This window comes from Carlito syrichta, unplaced genomic scaffold, assembly GCF_000164805.1.
Source record: "Carlito syrichta isolate Samal-C Ts95f unplaced genomic scaffold, Tarsius_syrichta-2.0.1 Scaffold305689, whole genome shotgun sequence".
In the NCBI taxonomy this organism is placed as follows: Eukaryota; Metazoa; Chordata; class Mammalia; order Primates; family Tarsiidae; genus Carlito; species Carlito syrichta.
The window spans coordinates 668,616-694,722 of record NW_007249785.1 but is presented as its reverse complement, the minus strand read 5'-3'; the positions used below and the strand labels follow the sequence as shown (position 1 = coordinate 694,722).

Genomic DNA, 26,107 nt, shown 5'->3' with positions numbered 1-26,107 from the left:
AGATCTCTCACACATTGCTGGTAGTCATGTCAAATGGCATAGTGATTCTGGAAAATATTTTAAACACTGAGCATGCACTTACCCTACAGCCCAGCAATCACACTCCTGGCCATTTGTGCCAGGCAAATGAACACTTATGTCCATACAAAAACCTGTACACAAATATTCATAACAGCTTTATTTGTAATAGCTAAAAGTCAAAAACAAGCAAAATGTCCTACAACAGCTAAGTGGTTAAATTGTGATATATCTATACTATGAAATACTACTCAGAAACAAAAAGGAACACACTATTGATACAATAACTTCGATGATCTCAAGGGCATTATGGTTTTAAAAATCCATTTAATTAATTAATTTTCTTTTTGAGTTGAGGTCTCACTGTCACCCAAGCTGCAGAGCAGTAGCACAATCACGACTCACTACAGCCTTGACCTCCTGGGCTCAGTTGATCCTACCACCTCAGCCTCCTCAGTAGCTAGGACAACAGGTGCACACCGCTATGCCCAGCTATTTTTATTTTTTGTAGAGTTAAGTTCTCACTATGTTGACTAGATTGGTCGTGAACTCTTGAGCTCATGCAATCCTCTCACCTCAGCCTCCCAAAGGGCTGGGATTCTAGGTGTGAGCCACCGTGTCTGACCTAAACAGTTCAATTTTAAAAGGTTACATACCACATGATTCCATTCATATAACATTCTTAAAATAGGAAAATTACAGAGATGGAAAAACAGTTAGTGGTTTGTTTGCTGTAGGAGAGGTACATGAATGTAACTAGGAAGGGTAGCATAAGGAAGATCTTTGTGGTCATGAACTGGTTCTGCATCTAGATTGTGGTGGTGATTACATGAACCTACACATGTGATAAAATGACATACAACTATACACATGTTACCAGTGTCAGATTCCTGGGTTGATACTGCACTATCGTTTCATAAGATGTAGTCACTGGGGAAAATTTGAATGAAGCGTACACAGGCTCTCTCTGCATGTTTGCAACTTCTGGTTCATCCACAATTATTTCTTTCTTTTTTTTTTTGAGTTGGAATCTCACTCTGTCGCCCAGACTGGAGTGCAGTGGCCGCTCCCGGCCACCGCAGCCTCGACCTGCTGGGCTCCGGCGATCCTTCCACCTCAGCCTTCCAAGTAGCCGGAACTGCAGGCGTGCGCTACCATGCCCGGCTAATTTTTGATTTATTGTAGAGATGAGGTCTCGCCAAGTTGCCCAGGCGGGTCTCGGACCCGCAGGCTCAGGCAATCCACTCACCTCAGCCTCCCAAAGGCGCGGGATTACAGGCTGAGCCACCGAGCCCAGCATCTACAATTATTTCTAAATAAAATGTGAAAATTCAGAACTGTATTAATTAATACAGATTCTGTATTAATCTCTGATGACAGTGGGTGGAGTTTCCTGAGGAAGTGTGAATGTCATCCTGTTTTCCATAGTAGTCAAAATGAAGTGGGATGACTGGACTCTCCAGGTTGGCTCATGTGAATTCACTGGGATTTGCCATAAACTGAATGTTTGTTTTTCTCAAAATCAATCTATTCCCTATCCCAATGTGATGGTATTAGGAAGTAGGCCTTTGGGAGGTAATTAGGCCATAAAGATGGCGCCCTCATGAGTGGGATTAGTGCCCTTATTAAGAAAAAGTGTGTTGGCACAGAGAGAAGCATTTTCTGTGAAGAACAGGCCCTGACCAGACACCAAATCTGCCACGCCTTGGCCTTACGCTTCCCTGCCTCCAGAACTGTGAGAGAGAATTTCTGTTGTCTACAGGTCCCCCATTTGACAGTATTTTGTTATAGCAGCCCAAATGGACTAAGACACACAGAAAGCAGAGCTTCCTTTCATCGTGCTCCATTTGGCAGGTGAGCGACCCACTCCGTTGGGAGAATACAGGAATTATATAACATTCTCAAAATAGAAAAATTAGAGATGGGAAAAGAGTTGTTTGGGGTGGTGGAGGAGAGGTGCATGCATGTACCTGTCGGGTTATTGCCATGCTATCAGCTGTCTCTCTCTACCTTTCTCCTTCTTTTCCACTCCAGTGACTTGAAGCTTCCTGGGGCACTGCCCTGTTTCTCCCTAATCCCAGTGTCCCTGTGCACAGAGACCTGTCCTGTCAGCTAGACACAATGACTCTCACAGTGCCAAGCCCTGGGCCCTTGCGGCTACTCCTTGGTCTCACCGCCTACTGTGAATAGCTGGTTTGGCTCCTGCCCACTCCTGCTGGGCTTAGCGGTCTCCTTGCCTCTGCTGGAAAAACAGGTCTCTGCTTGCCTTCACAGTTGTCTCTTCTTTAGCTATGTTGAGTTGCCATCGTCCTATGTATGATTTTCTGGTTGGAACATTACTGTTTCTGGTCTACATTTTTCCTAATTTTCAATGCTGGTATGGGTTTAGAGAGTAGGAAAGATAAATGCAATTCTTCATAATTTGTCTTAGAATAGTCTCCACCAAAAAAATTTTCAGCAAGTTCACCAGTGGGCTTCTACAATGCTAAATCCAATGCACACGCCTCTGTTCTTATTTCAAAGAATTCTCTACTGTATTTGATACAGCCGGTGATATGAGTTTCTCGAGGTTGCAACAGCAAATGACCAGACTTGGTAGATAAAACACAGAAATTTATTCTCTCACCATTCTGGACCCAGAAATCCAAAATCAGTTTCACTGGACGGCCAGAACCAAGGTGCCAGAAGGACTGTGCTCTCTCTGGGGTTTCTAGGGAAGAATCTGTTCTTTGCCTCTTCCTGTTTCTGGTGGCCGCCAGCATTATTTGGCTTGTGGCCACACCACTCCGGTCTCTGCCTCTGTTGTCACATTGCCTCCTCTTCTAATATGTGTACCAAATATCTCTACCTCTCTTTTATAAGGACATTTATAATGGCATTTAGGGTCCACCTGGATAATCCAGGATAATCTCCCTATCTCAATATCCTTGATCACATATGTGAAATTTTTCTCATATAAGAAAACATTCACAGGTTCCGGAGATAAGAACCAGACATCTTTAGGTGGCCATTATTCAGCCTGCTACACTGACCATTCTCATTCCTTCTCAAAACTTCCCTCTTTTGAATTCTGATACACTATTCTGTACTCTGTTCTCCTGTTTATACCTCACAATTATATCTTGGTTTTCTCTGTGGGCCTTTTCTGTTTAAGCCCACATGTTCCCTGGGGACCATCCTTGGCTTGCCACTTTTTTCTCATTGGGACCATTTCATGGACTCCAGTGATTCATAACTCTTCACCTCTATCTTTAGCCCTTAGCTCTCCCTGATTATCAGATTGTGTTTGCAGTTGGTCAGATACCTGCCAAAAATGTCTATCTGGATATTCATCAAGTACCTCATACTTAAGAGTCTTCCAAAACGGAATCCATGTCCTCCTTCTCCACCACAAACAGAAGTGCAACCAGGTTCTCACGCTGCAGAGAAAACATATACCAAAAGAGTTCCACTCAATTGGTGAGGGAGGACTAGGGGGAAGAAAGGGTCCAGACCTTGCCAGGAGGACCCTTCTGTCAAAAAGGCCTCATTTGTGCTGCCTTCCCATGTGCCTCACACACAGACTCACCCTCATGTTTCAGGTGTGTAGTGAACTAACAAACTGTCACTTTCTCACTAAGAGGTGCAAACTCTACACCAGGCCCAGTACAAAGTGAAAATGCAGGGCCTCTTGATCAAACACTAGTAGGAATTGCACAAGTGGCAACAGGTGAGCAGTAAGCTAAGTGTGGGGCCCTTCTAAGCACAGGACCCTACTTGACTACACAGCTCACAGGCCTGTGAAGGTAGCCCTGCCTGGGAGCCATTTCTTCCTTCTCTTCCCACTGCCTGGATCTAACCAGTTACCAAGACTCACTTTGCTGCTCTTCAAGTGTCTCCTGATTCTGCTCTTTCCCTTTCCTTTCCATCATTGCCTCAGTGCAAGCCCTCGTTTCCTCCATCTGTTCTTTCTGGCTCAGCTCTCTAGACCTGCAGCCAGAATCTGGTCATGTCAAATCTGGTCATGTCACTGCCCAGCCTAAAATGCGCAGTGGCCTCTCATCACCATGAAGATCAAGTCCCAGGTACTTAGCATGTTCCACCAGCTTGAACTCAAAGTGATGATAATATCAAACCTCTTACAGGACTTGCACATGCCATAGTGCAACACACCTCTATGCCTTTGTTATTGCTGTTACCCTTTACCTGGACAACCTATCCTTTGAGTCTCATGGCTCAACTAATTATATGTTTGTGTGTGTGTGTACATACACTTTTTTTTTTTTTTTGAGTCAGAGTCTCACTCTGTTGCCCAGGCTGGAGTACAGTGACACAATCACGACCACCACAGCCTCTACCTGGGCTCTGGGGATCCTACCGCCTCAACTTTCCAAGTAGCTGGAACTACAGGTGTGTGCCACCATGCCTGGATAATGTCTTGATTTATTGTAGAGATGAGATCTTGCCAAGTTGCCCAGGCTGGTCTCGAACCCTGGGCTCAGGCAGTCCTCTTGCTTCTGCATTCCAAAGTGCTGGAATTATAGGTGTGAGCCACCATACCCACATTTGTTTTAAAGCTATAAGAGTACCTGGTATATAGTTAGCACAGTATGCTATTATTATTAGCTATTATTATTATTCCTGGAAACCCTCTTAGAATGCCAAGTTAGGCTGGATAGCCTTCTTTAATATTTCCATGGCACATTACACATATCTTATCTTACTATATTACAGTGAAAATGTGTCTTCATCTGGCTGCCTTCTCAACTATATTAAAAGCTCCTTGAGGCAGGGACCATGTCTTCATCTTTTAATCCTAGTGCCAAATGTCCTACACATAGTCGGCATTCCAAAAATGTTTGTGTAGTCAGCTGATCTCCATAATACCTCCAGCCATTTGCAGAAGTCCTGAAGGTGATTCTTGAAAAGAATCCCAGCTCCGGTAGAAAAAAGCAAAAATGTTTTCAGCCACCACCTGTGGCCACCATGTTCTTCCTCTTATTCCTGCAGTGCATAGCCCTGCTGCCTTCTCATAATTTCCTTGTCTTCCCCATGGACAATTTCTTCAATCATCAGTGGTGTTTTTTTCCAGTGATGCCCCTAAATCTTCACTCCTGGGGCCCGCACTCTGCTTGAACCTCCCTTTTCATAACTGATGCACACTCTGCCAGGGTAATTCCAAAGGAGTCAGGTTCAAGCCTGGTGGTGGAAACCCCGGATGTCGTGGCTGGTTCTTTTCTAGGAAGTTGGCTTGAGACAGGTATTAAAGAGGCCACATCAGAATGTGTAAATCTAACTTTAAAATTTGTGATCAGTGAGCAAGGTGTTTCCCATCGAATCTAGTCCCTTCCCAGCTCTTTTTATTTTAAAAGCCAGGTCACGCCAGGCTCGGTGGCTCAGCCTGTAATCCCGCGCCTTGGAAGGCTGAGGTGAGTGGATTGCCTGAGCCCATGGGTTCGAGACCCACCTGGGCAGCGAGACCTCATCTCTACAATAAATCAAAAAATCAGCCGGGCGTGGTAGGGCATGCCTGTAATTCTGGCTACTCAGAAGGCTGAGGCGGAAGGATCGTCGGAGCCCAGCAGGTCGAGGCTGCAGTGGCCGGCAGCGGTCACTGCACTCCAGTCTGGGCGACAGAGTGAATCTCCAACTCAAAATAAATAAATAAATAAATAAATAAATAAATAAAAAATAAAAGCCAGGTCACCAGACTTGGTAACTTTGGAGAGAGATAGCTGACAAGAGTAGGTTGGATTAGAAATACAGATTCAAGGTTGGGTACAGTGGCTCAAGCCTGTAATCCCAGCACTTTGGGAGGCTGAGTGGAAACGATTGCCTGAGCTCAGGGGTTGGAGACCAGTCTGGGCAACTTGGTGAAACCTCGTCTCTACGGTAAAACAGAAAAATTAGCTGAGCGTGGTGGTGCACGCCTGTAGTTCCGGCTCCTCGGAAGGCCGAGGCGGAAGGCTCGCCGGAGCCCAGCGGGTCGAGGCTGCGGTGGCCGGGAGCGGCCGCTGCACTCCGGTCTGGGCAACAGAGTGAGACTCCAACTCAAAAAAAAAAAGAAAAAGAAATACAGATTCAAATCTTTCCTGAAAAGTGTATTTATGTGGTACCATGGATGGTTCACTCTCGTGGGACAAAACAGCCTTTCTCCTGGTTTTTGTAGTTTTGAATATTCTAGCCTCCTCACCGCCCCCGCCCCCCCCCCCCCCCCCCGGTTTCTTTTAAGGGTGGAAGCAGCTTCTGGGTCCTTTGTGCGGCAGGAGGTACTTTGGGGCCTTTACTTTTCCTTCCAAGAGCCCGCAGGTCGTTTGAGTGCCTTCTGAGTGGCATCTGAGAACATGGAAAGTAGATGGATAGTGAACTTTGGAATATTCGCTCCATAAGAGAGAACGTCATGTGAAAAAGGAAAATATATATAGGCTGTTTGCGTATACTTTGTTTAGAATCGGTTTGATGCGAAGTGTTTTATGCAAAGACTGGAAAGAAAAATGGGGGGAACGAAAGCTGTGTTAGGGCGGTTGGTATACAGCTGATTTTTCCATGCACTTCTATAACACCAAGTCGCCCACCACGAGCGAAGAAGATGGCGAATCCACTGTGAAGGTGGGGCTGGAGGAGCTGCTGAGAGGGTAACACCGTTACCTACTGAAATCTCGGGGAGCGGAGATGGCTGCATCCGGGCCAGGGCCGACCCTGGGCGGGTTCAGGGCACCCCCAGCTGCTTCAGGGACCGGAACCCTAGCGACGCTTTGCAACTGTTTTCCGGTCGGCGGTAAAAGCTCAGTCCACGGTCCCCCCGGAAGTTGTTGCACAGTCGTTTCCGGGGCGTTGCAAGGAGGAGCGAGACTCCAGATGGGTCGTAGTCGCAGTCGCTCCCCGCGGAGAGGTGAGTCCAGCGGCAGTTCGGAGCGCCTGGGGCTCGGGGGCAGGCGCGTCCCCCACCTTTTTTTGGTGCGCTAGCCGGGCAGCGGAGCGGAGGGTCCTTTCCTCCGAGGAGAGCGAGAGGAATGAAGACCTGGGCCCTACACTCTCCAGTCCAGACCCTCCGGCTTGGAGGCAGTCTTTTGTTTCCCCTCTGAATTGAGGGTTCACCGACTTTTTCTCAGTTTCCTACCATAGCTTTTATTGTACTGTGGCCGTTGGGTTTAGAATCAGACCACGGTTCCTTCCCTCACTTTCTGGGGGGACCGTGGACAAGTCACCTAACCTTCCTGAACCGAATTCCCGTGAACAGTCATTGGGGGTTGTATTAGCCACTTTTAAAAACTGATGTGAGAATCAGTGTCGCATTCCGGAACATTCAGTGTGTGATCTTGCCTGGCTCTGAGATTCTCAATAAATGTTCGTTTCCTGCCCAGTTCGTCATAGGGAAGCCGATGTTAAGGATCTGGAGTCCTGGGAGCCCATCTCGTAATGTCTTCTGGCCTCCAGCATAAATGAGGCAGTGCTTGTAAACCCTGGCCTTCCATCAGGAGACCTAACTCAGACCCGCGGTCCTGTCTTGGGTTAGTTTTTGTTACCTTCAACTAGTCAAGACTCGATTTTTCCTGCGAGCCACCTGTGGCAATGAAGCATTTGAAATGTGACTAATCCGAACTGAGAAGTGCTGTAAATTTAGAGTACACATTGGATTTCCTGTGAAAAAAAGTTGGATATCTTATGAATAACTTTGTATGTTACTTACATGTCGAAATGATAATAGTTTGGATATACTTGGTCAAAAAAAAAATCTTGTTAAAATTAACCCCACCTATTTCTTTTTACCTTTTCCATGTGACTCCTAGGAATGACTTGCATTCTATTTCTGTTGCATGGCGCAGTTCTAGACATTTTAGGTAATTTTCGGCTCTGCAATTTTTGTGTGTTTGTATTAGAACGTAGGCGGTCCCGGTCCGCATCCCGGGAGAGAGAACGCAGGCGCCGGGAAAGGTCCCGGTCGCGGGAGAGAGATCGCAGAAGGAGCCGCTCGAGATCCCCGCACCGAAGACGCTCCAGGTGAGTGCAGAAAATAAGCCGAAAGCTGTCCCTCAAGTCCGGAAAGCCACTATGTTTTGATCCCGAGTAAAGGGATTTACAGTTCAATGGAATGGGAGAAACCTATTCCTACCTGTTCTAAAGCTAATATTCTTCTTGGTTAAAAGGTTAATCACACTCCACACCATAGAGTTGTTCTGAGAAGTCCATGAGAAATAATGCGTGAAAACCATTTTGCATGGTGCTTGGCAAGAGTGAGAAATAAGTATTTTGTATTTTTGTTTTCTACTGACTTTTTGGTGATGATGATTTTTTGAGTATGTAATCAAAAATGAGTGATCTTAGAAAGACCTTAGAAGTAGACTCTGATTCTTGATAAACATCAATTGCTGTTTAAGTCAGCCTTTTGTATATAATTGTTGGAAACTTCTAAGTTACATTTTTCTGTCTCACAAAAAAACTTTCTAGCCCTAGCTGTACTGAGTGCAAATGATGATTAAGCAGTGATCAAGCAGTAAAAAAATGTATTTTAAAGTGTTTTTGTTAACACTCAGGGTGCTGGCAGAACCTTCTTTCTCACTCTGCCATGGGCAATGGATTCCTGGCTCTCTGGAGCTTGGCTTTCATTTATTTAGCCGTCACCTTTCAGGAACTCATGTGTAGCTGTACTGATCGACACAGTCACCATGTATGCCTATTTCTAACATCCTTACTTGTAAATGTTAGATCTCCAAGGCGACATAGATCCACATCTCCTTCCCCTTCTCGACTGAAAGAAAGAAGAGATGAAGAAAAGAAGGAAACAAAGGAAACAAAGAGCAAAGAACGTCAAATTACTGGTAACGTTATTAGATAAGTAACTGTAGGAACAGTATAACCTTGTTTAGATGACGTCAGCCATGATATGATAAAGGCTTACTTTTTGAACATTTAAATTTTAAGTTTTTTATTGAGTTCATTGCATCTGGTTTTCAGATTTTGTTTTAATTGTAACTTAGCAAGTTGCTGGTTATTTGTGTTACACCTGAAGTCATCTAGGAAAGGTAGCTGAAAACATGAGAATATTCTATTTTTTAGAAGATGTATTCTATATATCTTCAGAGCTAGATAGTGTCATGGCTGTTATTAAAAGTGGTCCTGTCTAAAGGCTCTAAGAAGAGCACATTTTTCTTATACCGTAAGTTACAGTCTGCTCAAATTTATGAAGAATTTCTTTCATTAGACTCATCTTAGCAAATAGTATGTTCTGTCCTGGTCAGGTGAAATGACTATTAATCCTTGCCACCTTTTAAAAAATTTATGTATATTTATAAAATGATAGAGTTCCAAAAAATTGTTTATTTTTGCAGAGGAAGACTTAGAGGGAAAAACAGAGGAAGAAATAGAAATGATGAAATTAATGGGATTTGCCTCTTTTGACACCACAAAAGTAAGTAAAACGTGACTAGTTATATACTCTGATTTGAATTAATCCATTATGACTGCCTGGTCTTTCCATATTCTTTTTCATTCATACAAGTTTGGGTATAAGAGAATAACTATCTGTTTGGAGGGCTTTGAGGATGCAGTAGAGGAAGCAATGAACTGCCATTCAAATTCAGAGAGTGTTTGCCAAAGATGATGTTTGAGATAGAGCTTAAAGGGCAAGTAGAGGTGATCAAAGAGGAGGAAAATGATTTCAAGTAGAGAGAAGAGCTGGTGAAAATGCCAGGTAGCCGGGCATGGTGGTTCACCCCTATAATCCCAGCACTTTGGGAGACTGAGGTAAGAGGATTGCCTGAGCCCACAGGTTCAAGACCAGCCAGGGCAACTTAGCGAGACTTCATCTCTACAATAAGTCAAAAAATTAACTGGGCATGGTGGCACATGCCTGTAGTTCCAAGGTACTTGGAAGGCTAAGGTGGAAGGATCGCTGGAATCCAGTAGGTCGAGGCTGCAGTGGCCATGAGCATGCCCCTGCACTCCAGCCTGGGCGACAGAGTAAGACTCCAATTCAAAAGAAAAAAAAGAAAGAAAATGCCAGTTAGGTGTGAAAATGCCAGGGCATAGTGCATTGTGGGAACTTCAAACTCAGTGACTAGTAAAGGGCCCATATAGGCTAGTGACTGTGCCTGGAGCTAGAAGTAAAGATTGGAGCCACATCCCCAAAGGCTTTTGATTCCCTTAGCTATGCCAAGTAATTTCGACTTGATTCTTTAGATGTTGAGGAGAGGAGGCAGTAATTGTTGAGCAAGAGAAGGACATGACTACCTGCATGTGCTAGAAAGATGACTCTGGGGCAACGTGGAGGACAGATGGGAGGGAGGTGGGTCAGACTGGAGGCAGGGAGAATTTCTAGTTTGTGCAAGTGACAGATGGTGAAGGCTTGAACTGAGTTGAGGACATGGGAGTGAGTAGTCAGTGACGTCCCTGAGGTGTCAGCATGGGGAGGCCAGCGATACCGTTAGCCCCGAACAGGGTTTCAGGAAGGGGAACTGCTGGGGAACGGAGGAACAAAGTCCAACTGCCAGACAGAAGTGACATTGGACTGCTGTATACGTGTTTCTCAGCTCAGAGGGGAGTGGATTGGAGAGTGGAAGCTGTTTAGCCTTGGTCATAGCACTGGAGATGAGGGGAAAGGGAAAAGAAGGAGGAATTGTAGCAAGCAGGGGGGAAAGAGCAGAGAGACCAAGGGAGGAAGGGGGGAGAGAAATAGGGAAGTGGGGAGGTGGAAAGATGGGAATAGAGAGAAGAAATGGAAGGAGGGGAGTGGAGAGAAGGGGAATATGTATGGAAAGAAAACATTTTTTTAAGAAGACATCTCTTTTTTTTTTTTGAGTCGGAGTCTCACTCTGTTGCCCAGGCTGGAGTGCAGTGGCACGCTCATAGCCACCACAGCCTCTAGTTACTGGGCTCAGGCGATCCCTCCACTTCATCCTTCCGAGTAGCTGAAACCACAGTCGTGCGCCACCATGCCTGGCTAATTTTTTGATTTATTACAGTGACGAGTTCTCGCCATGTTGCTCAGGCTGGTCTCAAACTCCTGAGCTCAGACAGTCCTCTCACCTCTGCCTCTCAAAGTGCCGGGATTATAGGCATAAGCCGCCACCCCGGCACAACATATTTTTTTTTAAAACCTCAATCTTGCCAGGCTTGGTGGCTCAGCCTGTAATCTCGTGCCTTGGGAGGCCGAGGTGAGTGAATTGCCTAAGCACGGGTTCGAGACCCGCCTGGGCAACTTGGCGAGACCTCATCTCTACAAAAAAAACCAGACAAAAAACAAAACAAAAAAAACCCTCAATTTTAAGTGTTTTCATTGGGTTTGTAAGTAGAAATTGAGATTTTTCAGAAAAATTGTCAAAAATAATCTACTTTCCCTCATTTTGTATTCTACCAAGTTGTTGATGGAGTGGGATAATCTCAGATGCTGTAAGAGTTTCTAACTAATATGATTGTGTAGGGCTCACATGTTTTTGTTTTTGGTTTTTTTTTTTTGAGTCAGAGTCTCACTCTGTCACCCAGGCTGGAGTGCAGTGATATACTCACTACACTATAGTGGGAACCACAGACGCACGCTACCACACCTGGCTAATTTTTTGATGTACTGTAGAGACAAGTTCTCACCAAGTTACCCAAGCTGATCTCAAACCCCTGAGCTCAGCCAGTCTTCTTGCCTCGGCCTCCCAAAACGCTGGGATTACAGGCTTGAGCCACTGTAGCCAGCCAGCTCACGTTTTAAAATAATGGTATGTAACTTAGGAAGAGTGCTGAGGCAAGGCTGTTTTGAGGTGAGAAAGTGAAGAACGAGGTCTTGTTCTTGCCGTGGTTCTCTGAAACCCAATTTGGAATGTAATTTTTTTTCTTTTTTTGTAGAGACGAGATTTCTTTGTTGCCCAGGCTGGTCTCAAACTCCTGGCCTCAAACAATCTTCCCTCCTTAGCCTTCCAAAGCGCGGGGATTACAGACTCGAGCCACTGTGCCCGGCCCATTTTGGAATTTAATACTGCTTATGTGCCAGGTTTTTTACTTGAATACACCAAATTCTTTTTTGTTTTTCCAAAGCGTATTTTATAAGTGAAATTGGAAGTCCTGTGAGAAAAGCCTTCCTGGCAGCTGGAGCATTTGAATTGGGCCTTGAATGATGGATAAGAACCAGGTAGTTAAAGAAGGCAAGCCAGGCATGAGGAACAAGCAAGTGGGTGTGGTGAGTTGATTTGGCTGAATCAGAAGACCCACACAGAAATTAGAGAAAAAGAGAGTAGGCAGCATATTCAGAAAGGCCAATATGGAAGTGACTCATAACAACCTAACATTCGTGTCTACTAATCAAAATTGCAAGGCCTGTGCAAGAAAGGGGATTTAGGTGAATGGTGACGTTCCAGCTATGATTTGAGGATATTATGAGCTAAGGTTGTAAGTCAAATTGTGTGTGAATGTGAACTTTTCTGGAAATAATCTCCACAACTTGTATCTGGTTAAAGGATTCTTAAATCAAAAAAGATGAGGATCTGCTACCTTACTTCCTGGCATACCTTGCACATAATACCACAAATATTTGTTGGTTTGAATATTGTATTAATTGCTTATGTGTGACTATAAAAATGTAAGCAGAGGCCAGGCATGATGGTTCAGTCCCCTAATCCCAGCACTTTGAGAGGCCGAGGCAGGAGGATTGCATGAACCCAGGTGTTTAAGACTAGCCTATGCAATATAGTGAGACCACCTCTCTACAAAAGATATAAAAATTAAGTGGGCATAGTGGCTTGCTCCTATAGTCCTAGCTACTCAGGAAACTGAGACAGAAGGATCACCTGAGCCCAGGAGGTCAAGGCTGCAGTGAGCTGGGATCATACTACTGTACTCCAGCCTGGGTGACAGAGTGAGACTCTGTTTTTAAAAAAAAAAAAATGGGAGCAGAGAGTTTTAACAGTTGGAAGTTCGTGGGCTGTCATCAGAATCTGAAAATTCTCTCTCCCTCATTGGGCTGTTTTTTTTGTTAAATGGACCTTGCCATTTAAGTGGGTCTGTGGGGTCTAACTCTTTGATCCAGGCATTTAATGTATCTTTCCTATTAAATTTTATTGTTTGTCTTCAGGGGAAGAAGGTGGATGGCTCTGTCAATGCCTATGCCATAAATGTGTCTCAGAAGAGGAAGTACAGGTATGCATAGCCCCCATTATTATGTTTGAACTGATGAAAGCAGTTTTGTACTTGGAAAATAATGTGATTACAGAACAATTAGGTTTATAGGAAATAACAGTTTTCCATACTGTTCCTTGTTTTAATAAAGTATTATCTTCATTGCTTATATTCTGGTGTGTTAAAGTCATTTTCCCATTTGTATTTGATCTAATAGTTATTAGAGAGAAGGTAATTAATTGGCTTAAATATTTTAGACAGAAATTTAAATATTTAGATAGTAATTCCTTCAAAAAAGCATAATCTCAAGTCTGTGAGCTTTGATTTCATTAAAATCACAGGTTTAAGATAGATCTCTAGATTGATTATTTAAGGATTTCAAATATAAATATAGTCTCCTTTTAAGTATCCATATTTTGTTTGTTTTGTTTTGGTCTTTTTTTTAAGAGATAGGATCTTACTCTGAAGCCCAGGCTAGAGTGCAGTGGCATGATTATAGCGTACTGCTGTCTTGAGCTCTGGGGCTCAGATGATCCTCCCACCTTAGGCTTCTGAGTAGCTGGGACTTGTACACCACTGTGCCCAGCTAGTTTTTAATTTTTTTGTAGAGACAAAGTCTTGCTGTGTTGCCCAGGCTGGTATATTTTATTTCTACCACAGATTTGGAACAAACTAATCCATTCTTGAAATCTCACTTAATTCCTAATGAATGAAAAAGTCAAGACATTTTCAGACATTATCTTTCTCTCTACCTTTATCACTGGTAAAAGGCTAATATTCTGATTAATTTAGACTATTAATAATATGGTTTGAAAATACTGTAAGCTAAGGTACTAGAATCATCTCAGACAGTTCTTTGTAAAATTACCTTCAAGTAAGTTCTTTTGGGAAGCATCATGACAGTGTGGAGTTGAATTTGCTTGATGGGTGCCTATTTGGGAATTCTTCTCTATTTTCAAATGTGTTTAGTGTTACCAAAAATAAATATGGATTTTCAGTTGAAATTTCTAAGTCTGTAGATAATTTCAAAAAGTTTCAAAAGGTGACTTCCATACCACTATTTGGAGTTTAAAGAAAACTGGTAGGCTTTTGCTTGTTTTGAAAATAAAACAGTCTCTTAATATGCATTAAATAACTTTGAGTAGTTTGTACCCCAGATTGCCATTTTAAAAATGGCTTACATAGCTGGGCACCGTGGCTCATGCCTGTAATCCTAACACTTTGGGAGGCGGAGGTGAGAGCTCAGCCTGAACCACATGGCGAGACCTCGTCTCTACAGTAAATAAAAAAATTGGCTGGGCATGGTGGCACATGCCTGTGGTTCCAGCTACTTGGAAGACTGAGGCAGAAGGATCACTTGAACCCAGCAGGTTGAGGCTGTAGTGGCTGCGAGCATGCCACTGCACTCCAGCTTGGGCGACAGAGTGAGACTCCAACTCAAAAAAAAAAAAACAACCAAGCTGGACTCGGTGGCTCAGCCTGTAATCCTGCGCCTTTGGGAGGCTGAGGTGAGTGGATTGCCTGAGCCCGCGGGTTCGAGACCCGCCTGGGCAACTTGGCAAGACCTCATCTCTACAATAAATCAAAAATTAGCCGGGCGTGGTAACACGCACCTGTAGTTTCAGCTACTTGGAAGGCTGAGGTGGAAGGATCGCCAGAGCCCAGCAGGTTGAGGTTGCGGTGGCCGGGAACGGCCACTGCACTCCAGTCTGGGCTACAGAGTGAGACTCCAATTCAAGAAAAACCAACCAAAAAGAAATGGTGTATAGATTTGCTCTTTGAAGCATGTTATGTGTTTTTAGAAGTCCAGAATTTTTTAGTAAACAATTTTCTCTTCTCATCACAGGCAGTACATGAATCGAAAAGGTGGATTCAACAGACCATTGGATTTCATTGCATGAGAATTGAAATGTTGAAGAAAGAATTTTTTTCCCCTCACCTTGGTCAGAGTGGATTTTGTATTTTGTATTTAATATGCATCAAAAACAGGATCTCAATTCTTCTTTGTAAAGTAAGAAAATATTATTTATGATGTACACAGTTCACCTACCTTGCCTCAAAAGAAAACAGGTTAAATATTACATTTTTCCCTAAGAAAATAACATTTGTGGCAATCATCAGCCCCATTTTGTTTGTCATTATTTCTGTGGAAGCTGTATGTGTTTTGTTCTTGGAAACTCATTAGGACTTTTTTAAAAACTTGAAAGTAACTTAGATGTAAGTTTCTTCAATAAAGCAATATTTCTACCCTTTTATGTTTGATAAATATTTTTACTGCTAGATGAAAGAATCTCCCTAGACATTTTCTTTTTTATATATATAGAGTTAGATATCTTGATTCTTAGTAGTTTAAAAATTGGAAGAGTGAAAAAGTATAACTTTTGAATCTTCTGTTTTTTCCTCCCAGATACTATATATTGTCCCCCAATTATAAAAGCAGTACATGCTTATTATAATTTTAAAAAAACCCCTTTGGGAGAAACCAAAAAGTAAAAGAGAAGCCAAAAATCTCTTTACTTCCAGAAATAATCAATGTTAACATTTTGGTATATGTATTTCTCCTCTGGGTATATATCTCACCCCCACTCATAATGTCAGAATGTGTATATAGTTCTCTTTTTCTAATCCTGTTTCTCCTATTCATGATAAACGTTTTAAAGTACTTTTAAATTTCTTTGGAAATTTAACTTTTAGTAGCTACTTGGTTATATTATAATTTATAAACTAATCACTTGTTGGTAGACATTGACTTGCCTCCTGTGACTTGCCATTATAATGAAAACTGTGACTACTGTCTTCATTGCATACATATTTTTGTACTTGTTTCATTATTTCTTCTTGCTCAATTCCTAGATGTGTCATTGCTGGATGAGATAAAGAGGGATTTTTGTGTGCATGCTTTAAAACTTGATATGTATAGATGGAAGATAACCAACTCCATCCAGTAAAGTATGAGCATTCCTACTTCAAATACAGTACAAATATTAGGTGTAAAATTTGTTAAAGTTTCCTATCTGATGAGTACAATAATGGTACTGTTTGGCTTTATTTCTATTTTGTTTCCTTTCCCGGGAGGATGAATATTTTTAAAATTATTAACCTTATGTTTTTTGGGGGTGTTTTGGGTATTTCTTTTATGAAGTGCTAATTCCAAGTCTTGAATCCATTTGTCTCTGGCAAACTTTTCTCTTTCTCATTAGAAGAAAGCTCTTTTTATTTTTATTTTTATTATTTTCTTTTCTTTTCTTTTTTTGAGTTAGAGTTTCATTGTCACCCAGGAGCGGCCATTGCAGCCTCGACCCACTGGGCGCCGGTGATCCTTCTGCCTCAGCCTTCCAAGTAGCCAGAACTACAGGTGCGCACTACCACACCCGGCTAGTTTTTGATTTATTGTAGAGATGAGGTCTCGCCAAGCTGCCCGGGCGGGTCTCGAACCCGCGGGCTCAGGTAATCCACTCACCTCGGCCTCCCAAAGTGCTGGGATTACAGGCTGAGCCACCGAGCCCAGCCAAAAGCTCTTTTTATATTAAAGATGATAATCATCGCCCATTCTTTTTTTTTTTTTTTTTTTTTTTGAGACAAGGTCTCACTCTTGTCACCCAGCGGCAGTGCAGTGGCACGATCATAGCTCACTGCAGTCTTGAGCTCTTGGACTCAAGCAATCCTCCTACTTCAGCTTCCTGGATAGCTGGAAGTGCCGGCATGCACCACCATGCTAAGCTAAGTTTTAGATTTTTTGAGAGTTGGAGTCTTGCTATGTTGCTCAGGCTGTTCTTGAAAGCCTGGGCTCAAGCCATCCTCCTGCTTCAGCCTCCCAAAGCGCTGGGTTTACAGGTATGAGCTCTGTGCCTGGCCCCCATTCTGTTTTATACCTTGCTGCTATTTGATGTTGTGTGGCTAGATTTTAAATTTTATTTTTCTGAAAGTAAGTACTCCAGACACATGGAACACAATTCAGATGATACAAAGGGCATTTAGTGATGAGTTAATTGTGTGTCCATGCATGCGCAAACATTTAAAAAATATTCCTCATTTTATTATTCAAATAGAAGCAAACTCTACACACTGTTCTGCATCTAACTTTTGTTTACTCACTAGTGTGTCTTAAGATCATTTCTTTCTTTTTTTTTTTTAAAGTGAGAAAGCAGGATTTATTGAGAAGACAGAAAAGCTCCCACAGTGGGAGGGGACCTGAAAGGGTTGCCCTTAAGATCGTTTCTTATCAGCATATGTACAATTGTCTCTTTTTAAGGGCTGCTTTATAGTCTGTTGTAGGATAGGTCATAATTTATCTAAGTAATCCCCTGTTGGTGAACATTCTACCCATTGCATGATTGTCATCACCCCAGGCAGTTGGATTATTTTGCTTGGATTTTTTGTCAACTGAGCTAAATAGTCTCCGATGCCTCCACCCACCAAAATACTGTGTATCTTTAAATTATCTATGTTTCTGACAATTTGGGGCATACCTAAGGAAAGCAGTTGTAATTGTTGTCTTTATAGGGAAGCCAAATCTTCTAGAATGAAATAATATATCCAAACCAAATTATGTATTTTTGGAATGTCATTTTTTGGTGTGATGTTAGTAGAGATTTGACTTGACATCCTAAAGCAGCATACTTTGTAATACTTTGTAAATAAATACTCTGAGAGAACCTGGTAGGTGAATAGGTTTACTGTCCCTGAGCTAACACTAAAGAAATGGAAGAAGAGGAAAATATTTAAAAATTCAGAGAGAAGACACCTCTGATCCTAGGAGAAGTCTTAGTTTGAAGGAACTTTTATCCCTTAGATCATCTAATTCTAGAGGAGCAACAAAGGTGGAGCATCCTTGTCTTCTGTGAGGCTGCTGCCTCATAGAAGACATAAATCGTGTCGTATCCACTGTTTTCAAGTATCTAAATAAGTGCTCCAGGGTTCAGTCATTGGTTTCTCCAGTCTCTCCCTTGGTGAGTTATCCATCACATGGCTTCAAAAACCTTCTGCCATGGTGCTCAAATTTATACTTCCATCCTGATGATTTTGCTGAATTACAATCTTGTATATGCAGCTAGATCTTTAGGCACCTCAGATTGACGATTGACTGAACTGAACTGTGATTTCCCTGCTCAGTCTTTCTCTGAGGTTTTCCCATCTCAGCAAATAGATGGCCCTTTCAATTATTCCTTTGCTGAGTCCAAAATCCTTGAGGGTCATCCTTGACTCCTCTCTCTTTTCCATGCCTCACATCTTATTCATTAGCTAATTCTTTTGGCTTTCTAATCTCAGAGTATGTTCTAACTGCCCACTTTTCACCACTTACGCTGATCTAGGCCATCTCTCTTGCCTGGACATCTGTACTAGCCTCTTCTTGTTGCCTGTTATTCTTCACCCAGTGGCAGAGATGAACTTTTTAAAATGTATATCAGATCACATTGCTCTTGGCTCCAGGGGTTTTCTACCATTTAGAATAAAATCTAGTCCTTAGTGAGGCCTTCAGGTCTCTGCACGATGTAGACCCTGGCTGCCCGCAATCACCCCGTTGCTCCCTGCACGCAGCTATACTGGCCCACCTCCTTGCTGTTTCTGAAAACAGGCATATGTCTACTCCCAGAGCCTTCCTGTTTGCTCTTCCTTCTTTCCCCCCTGCCTTGCTTTCCAGATGTGTATGGGAAACTTCTTTACATTGTTCAGGTCTCGGCCCACTAAGGTAATTCCTGACCACTCTCTCCAAAATAGCAAACTTCTTCCCTCTCTAGCCCTGTGCACTGCTCTACTCAGTGTTTTTAACATTTCAAAAATGGAGATAAAGTTTACATACCATAAAATTTCTTCTAAAGTTTACAGTTCATTGGTTTTTAGTATATTCAAAGAGGAGTTATACATTCATTATCCCTATCTAACTCTAAAACGTTTTCATTATCCCTGTACCCATTAATAATCACTCTTTATCTCTCCCACCTTGGGAACCATTAATATACTTCCTGTCTCTACAGATGTACCTATTCTGGACATTTCATATAAATGGAACCATACAATATGTGGCCTTTTGTGTCTGGCTTCTTTCACTTAGCATAGTGTTTTCAAGATTCATGTGTGTTGTAGCGTGTATCTATGTTTCATTCCTTTTGTGGCCAAATAATAGTCCATGCTATAGTTATGCATATTTTGTTTACAGTTCATCGGTTGATGGGCATTTGAATTGTTTCCAGTTTGGGGCTGTTATGAATAATGCATGAACAAGTTTTGTATATTGTTGTATAGAACATTATTATATACAAGTTGGGGTTTTTTTGTTTTTTTTTTGAGTTGGAGTCTCACTCTGTCGCCCAGACTGGAGTGCAGTGGCCACTCCCGGCCACCGCAACCTCGACCTGCTGGGCTCTGGCGATCCTTCTGCCTCAACCTTCCGAGTAGCTGGAATTACAGGCATGCTAAGTTTATGAAACTTAGTATTTTTGTTTGGAGTTTAAGCTAGACTTGTTGAGCCCGGCTGATTTTTTGATTTATTGTAGAAATGAGGTCTTGCTGCCCAGGCGGGTCTTGAACCCGCGGGCTCAGGCAATCCGCTCACCTCAGCCTCCCGAAGGCGCGGGATTACAGGCTGAACCACCGAGCCCGGCTATATACAAGTTTTTATATGAACATATGTTTTCAGTTCTCTTGGATTTGAATGTACTTAGGGGTGGAATTGCTGGGTCACACATGGTAACTCTCTGAGGCACTGGCAAACTTTTCCAAAGCAGCTGCACTATTTTGCATCCCCACTCGCAGTATATGAAGGTTCCAGTTTCTGCACATGCTCCCAAACTCAGCTTTCTTTTCCTCATAGCACCGATCACTGCCTGACATACTCTGTATTCATTTTAGTATTGTCTAGTTCTTCTATCAGACAGCGAACTCTGAGAAGTGGGGCCTCTGTCTTGTTCACTGCTGCAGCCCTAGCAGTGCACAAGGACTGGCAGAGAGTTAAACACCCAAGAAATAGCTGATGAATTCATGAATGGACTGCTGTAACCTCTTCACTTAACCACCCCTGCTTTTCATTTTAACCTTTAGTTACCCAAGTACTAAATGGATACATTTTTCTTATAAATTTTTAAGTATTATAACAAAACCATATTCCTTTTGAACAGTACCCACAATCTCATTGCCACTTCTTCGCTGCTAATCCGTGTACGCATGTATGTATGTAACAGTTGGAAACAAGGAAATGACATAGTTTGGGCCTTTTATTTTATTTGTTTACTTATTTATTTTGAGTCAGGGTCTCACTCTCTCGCCCAGGCTGGAGTGTAGTGGCACCATCATGACTCACTGCAGCCTCAACTTCCTGAGTTCAGGTGATCCTTCTACCTCAGCCTACCTAGTAGCTGGGAAATGTAGGCATGCATCACGACACCTACTTTTTGTAGAGATAAGATCTTACTATGTTGCCCAGACGTGGGACTTTTATTTTTTAATTAAAAATGAGCAATAATAATAATAAGCCAGGCACAGTGGCTCACGCCTGTAATCTCAGCACTTTGGGATGCTGAGGTGAGAGGACTGCTTAAACCCAGAGATTAGAGACCAGCCTGGACAACTTGACGAAACCTCCTCGTCTCTACAATTAATCAAAAAATTAGCCGGCTGTGGTGGCATGCACCTGGAGATCTAGTTACTTGGAAAGCGGAAGCAGAAGAATTGCCTGAGCCTAGAAAGTCAAGGCTGTGGTGGCCATGGTCATGCATCTGCACTCCAGCCTGGGCAACAGAGTGAGACTCCAACTTATCAAAATAAACACAATATCATGCTATAAGGATGATTTTACAACTCAACACTGCCTGTGGAATTTTTCTTCACTAGTGTATGTAAACCTGTCTTTTAACAAAACTGCTACATAGTGTTTTGTGTAATGTATATATGAGTTTGTTTAGCTATTGCCTAATTTTAAAAATCACAAATATTTATGGAGTGACTAATTTTTGCAAAGCAGTTTTGTTTTGTTTTGTTTTGTTTTTTGAGTTGGAGTCTCACTCTGTTGCCCAGACTGGAGTGTAGTGGTTGCTCCTGGCCACCGCACCCTCGACCTGCTGGGCTCCGGCAATCCTACCGCCTCAGCTGTCCAAGTAGCTGGAACTACAGGCACGTGCTACCACGCCCGGCTAGTTTTTGATTTATTGTAGAGATGAGGTCTCGCCAAGTTCCCCAAGGCGGGTCTCGAACCTGTGGGCTCAGGCAATCCACTCACCTCAGCCTCCCAAAGGCTCAGGATTACAGGCTGAGCCACTGATCCCGGCTGAAAAGCAGTGTTTTTTGTTTTTTGAGTTGGAGTCTCACTCAGTTGCCCAGACTGGAGTGCAGTGGCCGCTCACGGCCACCGCAGCCTCGAGCTGTTGGGCTCCGGCGATCCTTCCACCTCAGCCTTCCAAGTAGCTGGAACTACAGGCGCGCGCTACCATGCCCAGCTAATTTTTGATTTATTGTAGAGATGAGGTCTCACCAAGTTGCCCAGGTGGGTCTCGAACCCGTGGGCTCAGGCAGTCCACTCACCTCAGCCTCCCAAAGTGCTGGGATTACAGGCTGAGCCACCAAGCCCGGCTAAAGCAGTGTTTTTAAAGATTTGGTTTTTTGTGGGGTTTTTTGAGTTACCCTCTGTTGCCCAGGCTGGAGTGCAGTGGCACGTTCTCTGCTGGGCTAACCTAACCCTAACCCTAACCCTTCTGTCTCAGCCTTCCAAGTAGCTGGAACTATAGGCGCGCACTACCATGCCCGGCTTTTGTTTTTATTTATCGTAGAGATGAAGTCTCACCAAGTTGCCCAGGCTGGTCTTGAACCCCGGACCTCAGGCAATCCTCTCGCCTTGGCCTCCCAAAGTGCTGGGATTACAGACTTGAGCCACTGTGCCCAGCCTTTAAAGGTTTTTAAAACAATGTCATGGTATGAGAGTGTTTAAAGTAGCCACAACAAACGGGGTTGATGTTAGTGAAGCAGAAATTTCCAATCCTTATTTTTATACTTAAAGGAAAAAAATCAGTTCCTCAAAACCTTAGAAAACAATAGTCTGGTTTTGTTTTTTGTTTTTGTGTTTTTAGAGACAATCTGACTCTGTTGCCCAGGCTGAAGTACAGTGGTACAATCTCGACTTGATGCAACCTCGACTTCCTAGGCTCAAGCAATCTTCCCAACTTAGTCTCCCAGTTGGGACAGGGGCTACCGGTGCGTTCCCCTGAACCCAGCTAATTTTTAAAAATTTTTATAGAGATGAAGTCTCACTATGTTGCCCATGCTGGTCTTGAACTCTTAGCCACAAGCGACCTGCCTCCCAAACTAGGACTGAGTTTGCAGGTGTGAACCACCATTCCCAGTCAACAATACTCATATTAATGTCATAGTGGTGAGGAGGGATCAAACTTAGTTATAATTGGGTATTTTGTTATAATTGGGTATTTTAACTATCACAGTTACATAATTTTTGGAGATTTAAGGATTATAATATGGTAACAGTGACCTTCCCGGCCATCCCAGGATACTCACTGAAGCAGCAACTCTCTGTCAGAACTTGCATAGCATGAAATGAACCGGCTGCTTATCATTGGAATTTACCTTTGAGCATACCATCCTATACCCATCGGGAGTGTAAGCCCCTCAGAGGAGGAGACTGGGTAAAGATTATCTGACAAGTCCAATATGTCATGTCTTTCTATTCCATTTTCAAGTCTACTGTTCAGTTCTATTAGTTTATCTTGATGTATGCGCAGAGATATAAACTATTGTCAACCCATGTTTATGCTGTTACATATAGCTTTTTATTTCAAATCTGGTCATAAAAGTCAGGCTCAAACATTCTAGAATTCCCAACTTTTATTTTTGGGCCCGTGCCTATCAAACAGTTAAGGCAATACCCAGTCTTTGAGGCACCGAGTATTGGCGGTCACCACTTCTGCACTGTCTTAGGATTTTCAGTTCTTTCTTCAAAACTTGTGCTTTCAGTTTTTCTTAATTAATTGGTCATCCCATATGTTTGTGTAAAAGAGTTTCTCGGAAAAAAATCCTACAAATCTCAAAAACGTTTGTTTTAAACTTTCTGCTTCATTTCCAGTAGATGGCACCAAACACTCTTTGAAGTTCTTCATTGTTTGAATTCCTAGGTGGTGTTGCTGGCTAACTGATCATTTCTTTCACTGCCAGGGAATGAAAATGGCTCATTCTTTAGTCTTAAGTCTCTGATTTTTATGAAACTTAGTATTTTTGTTTGGAGTTTAAGCTAGACTTGTTGGTGTTTAATTTGTTATCTCTAACTCAGATTTCACTCTTCTTTCCCTTAAAAAAAGTGATTTTTCAATCAGGGTGATTGTAGAAGGGTCATGATATTGAAACAGAACTTGGTTAAAATACAGAAGTGAGAGACAGAATATAGAGATATGCCAAATGTTCATTATAAAATCAGAGAGAGAACATAAAAGCACACGAAATCCAAAATGTTAAGGTAATGAAATAGAAGTACTTTTAGTATGATCAGTTTTGGTACTTTAATGGAATTGCATTCATTTCATTATGATTTTCAAGTTTATTTTTACAAATAACATGCAATTTTTAAAACAGTCTTTAAAGGGTTATATCCCCATTCTCATTTCCAGCTTTGTTTTGTGCTTTGTTGAAAACCTTTACCTTCAGTATGTGTATTTAATTAGTGTCTTCATAAAGAATTAGTTTTTAGATCCAATTAAGCATTAAAACCAGGAAAAATGTTTCCTATATGTCGGGCATTGTTTACTCCATGTTCATTCTTCTTGATTTATTGAGTTTATTTCATTTTAATGGGTTTGTGAACCATTAAAAAATACACATTTGAAATTTCCCACTATAATTACATTTACATGTTTGTCTTTCTTTTTCTCCAGTGTTTGAATGTGTCTTGTGACTCAATATGGAAATTCATAACTGCCTTGTCTTTATATAACTACCAACAGAAGGATTTGTAATCTGGGTTCTGGGAGAAACAGACCTGGGTTCAGTTCCCACCTCTGCTGCTGATTGGATGACCAGGAAAGCAATTTAGCCTCTCTGGGCCTCCTTCTTCATGTGCAAAATATAATCACAACCTACTTCATGAGGTTATACTGAAGATTTGAACTAATGTAGGTAAGTTCCCTGACACATAGTAAGGTATTATTACCCTATGTTGGCAACAAAAATAAACTTTTTAAAAAGGAAATATGTTCGTGCTTTACTCATTTCTATTTTTGGGACTTTATTATCAAGAGCTTTATTTCTACTTTTAAAATTGGAAATGTCAGTTTATTAACAGTGTAGCTTGGGTCTTGAGGTAGCTTTCATCAAAAAAATCTTGATAGATTTAGGGAACAATCCTTAAATCAACTTTTTAGTTCCGTATACATAATATTTTATTAAGCATTTACATTGGTACCCGGTCCACGAGCAAACACACCATTTGTAGCCGTCTTGAAAAGGGAATATTCTTTTTAATGTTTTCATCTAGAACTAAAAGATAGGGAAAGATCCTAAAAGGGATGTAAGTCAAAGAACTCTTGGGTTTCAACATTATTCTGTAGATACAAGAAGTTTCTGAGCTTTAAAAACCCACTCGCGTGAGAGTAATTAATTATACCATCACTTCCCGGGGGACAGAAAAGGCGCCTTTGGAGAGGAGCTTAATGCTGTATACTACAGCCCAATTCCAGTGTTTTCTGAGCAGAATAAAAACGCTGGGCGGCGAACATTTAACACGGGCCAGCCTTTTCTCTACAGCCCACAGCCACGTGGCGCCCGCCAGAGCTCAGGCTGGCTCGCCGCCTCTCGCTGCAGGAGGATTCGCGGGGGTGCCCTTGACCATCGGAGTTCCGGCAAGCCCGGAACCTTCAGGACCGCGGCCACCAGACGCAGGGCTCCAGCCCCGAACCCGAGCGGGCAGAGTGCCCAGGCGACGCGAGTGCCAGCCTTCCATTCGAGGGACGCCTAGCAGGTCCCCGGAAGCTTTCCCTGGGGACAGGTCCTGGCAACAGGTCCGAGGCGGGCCGGGAGGGGCCGGGTGGAGCCGAGCTCCCGCGGCGGCCGGTGAATCAGCACCGCCCAGCGACCCGGTCGGCCCGCCCCGCCAATGCCGGACCTGGAGAGGAGTAGCCGGGCCGCTGACCGGCAGCCACTTAGGGCTCGCGGGGCCTGGAGAAAGGTGACCTCATCGTAGCTGGGAGGTTTCCGAAGGCTCCACCAATGGGAGACAGGCGAGATGGCTTACCTTCTGTAGCTCTTGGCCAATGCTAACAAAGTCCAAGGGGGCCCGGTTGTGGGTATAGAACCAATGGAAAACAGGGAAGGAGCACGAGGCGGAGTTGCGAATCCTGTCGCCAATTGGAAAGAGGGGGTGGAGCCCGGGCCTTGTCAAGCGTGGCCAACCAGCGAGAGGAGCGGACTTTGGGGGGCGGAGCCGCGAGGCCCTCTCCCAATCGCACAAGGCCAGGGGCGGGGCGTTCTTGGGGGGCCCAATGAGGAACGCCGCCGAAGCGGGCCTGTCAAGAGCAGGGGCTGGGGGCGGGGGGATGGTGAGTCGGGGATAAACACTCCGCGGCGGTGGCGGCTGCAGCTCTGCTCCGGGTTCTGTCACGGTGTCGGCGGTGCCCAGCTCCCGGGCCCTCTCCCCCTCCCGGCGAGCGTGGTCGCCAGAGAGGCTCCCTCACTCCTGCTCCGCGGGGTCCGCAGCGGGGCGCGGGTGTCTGACGGCGGCAGCGAGCCCGTGGGCAGTGGGGGTTGGTCCCGCGGCTCCGGCCCCCGGTGCAGAATGGCGACGGCGGTTCGGATGAACATCCAGATGCTGCTGGAGGCAGCCGACTATCTGGAGCGGCGGGAGAGAGGTGCACGGGACGGGAGGGGCCGGCCGAATCGAGGCCGGGGGCATGAGGTGTCCGGCCTCAGGTCGGGCGTCCGGCCCGCCGCGGGTGGTTGGGGAAGCGGCGAGCGCGACCGCGAGCGCTCCCAACCCCTGCGGCGCTCCCCACGCGCGGTCCGAGGGGAGGCCGCCGCCGCCCCCGAA

General features: G+C 43.7%; 2 protein-coding genes across 8 annotated transcripts in view; both read left to right on the top strand.

The window, feature by feature from the left end:
* Positions 1 to 6,843: 6,843 nt before the first annotated feature.
* On the top strand, positions 6,844 to 24,274 carry SNRNP27 (small nuclear ribonucleoprotein U4/U6.U5 subunit 27). 5 transcript variants are annotated; one of them, XR_504587.2, is made up of 7 exons: positions 6,844 to 6,889; positions 7,878 to 7,998; positions 8,704 to 8,816; positions 9,327 to 9,406; positions 13,052 to 13,116; positions 14,942 to 15,106; positions 24,030 to 24,274. XR_504587.2 is itself a non-coding variant. In XM_008062386.1 (6 exons), the coding sequence occupies exons 1-6, from the start codon at positions 6,856 to 6,858 to the stop codon at positions 14,994 to 14,996; spliced, it is 468 nt and encodes a 155-aa protein (XP_008060577.1). In that variant the 5' UTR covers positions 6,844 to 6,855; the 3' UTR covers positions 14,997 to 15,355. The 5 variants fall into 5 exon arrangements, 2 of the variants coding, with proteins under 2 accessions (XP_008060577.1, XP_021570316.1); XR_504586.2 differs by having other exon boundaries at positions 23,961 to 24,274; XR_002482203.1 differs by lacking the exon at positions 24,030 to 24,274 and adding an exon at positions 15,191 to 15,350.
* Positions 24,275 to 25,410: 1,136 nt separating this feature from the next.
* Positions 25,411 to 26,107, top strand: part of MXD1 (MAX dimerization protein 1) — a 30,492-nt gene continuing 29,795 nt past the window's right edge. For all 3 annotated transcript variants that reach the window (XM_008062385.2, XM_008062384.2, XM_008062383.2), the window contains exon 1: positions 25,411 to 25,928. In XM_008062385.2, the coding sequence (XP_008060576.1) occupies positions 25,856 to 25,928 (73 nt within the window). In that variant the 5' untranslated portion in view covers positions 25,411 to 25,855. The remainder of the gene's footprint in view (positions 25,929 to 26,107) is intronic.

Excerpts from the sequence above, each read along its gene's own strand:
- SNRNP27 (XM_008062386.1), top strand. The coding sequence starts at position 6,856 with ATGGGTCGTAGTCGCAGTCGCTCCCCGCGGAGAG. Across the intron at positions 8,817-9,326 it reads CAAAGAACGTCAAATTACTG|AGGAAGACTTAGAGGGAAAA; the intron begins GTAACGTTATTA and ends TTATTTTTGCAG. Across the intron at positions 13,117-14,941 it reads TCTCAGAAGAGGAAGTACAG|GCAGTACATGAATCGAAAAG; the intron begins GTATGCATAGCC and ends TTCTCATCACAG.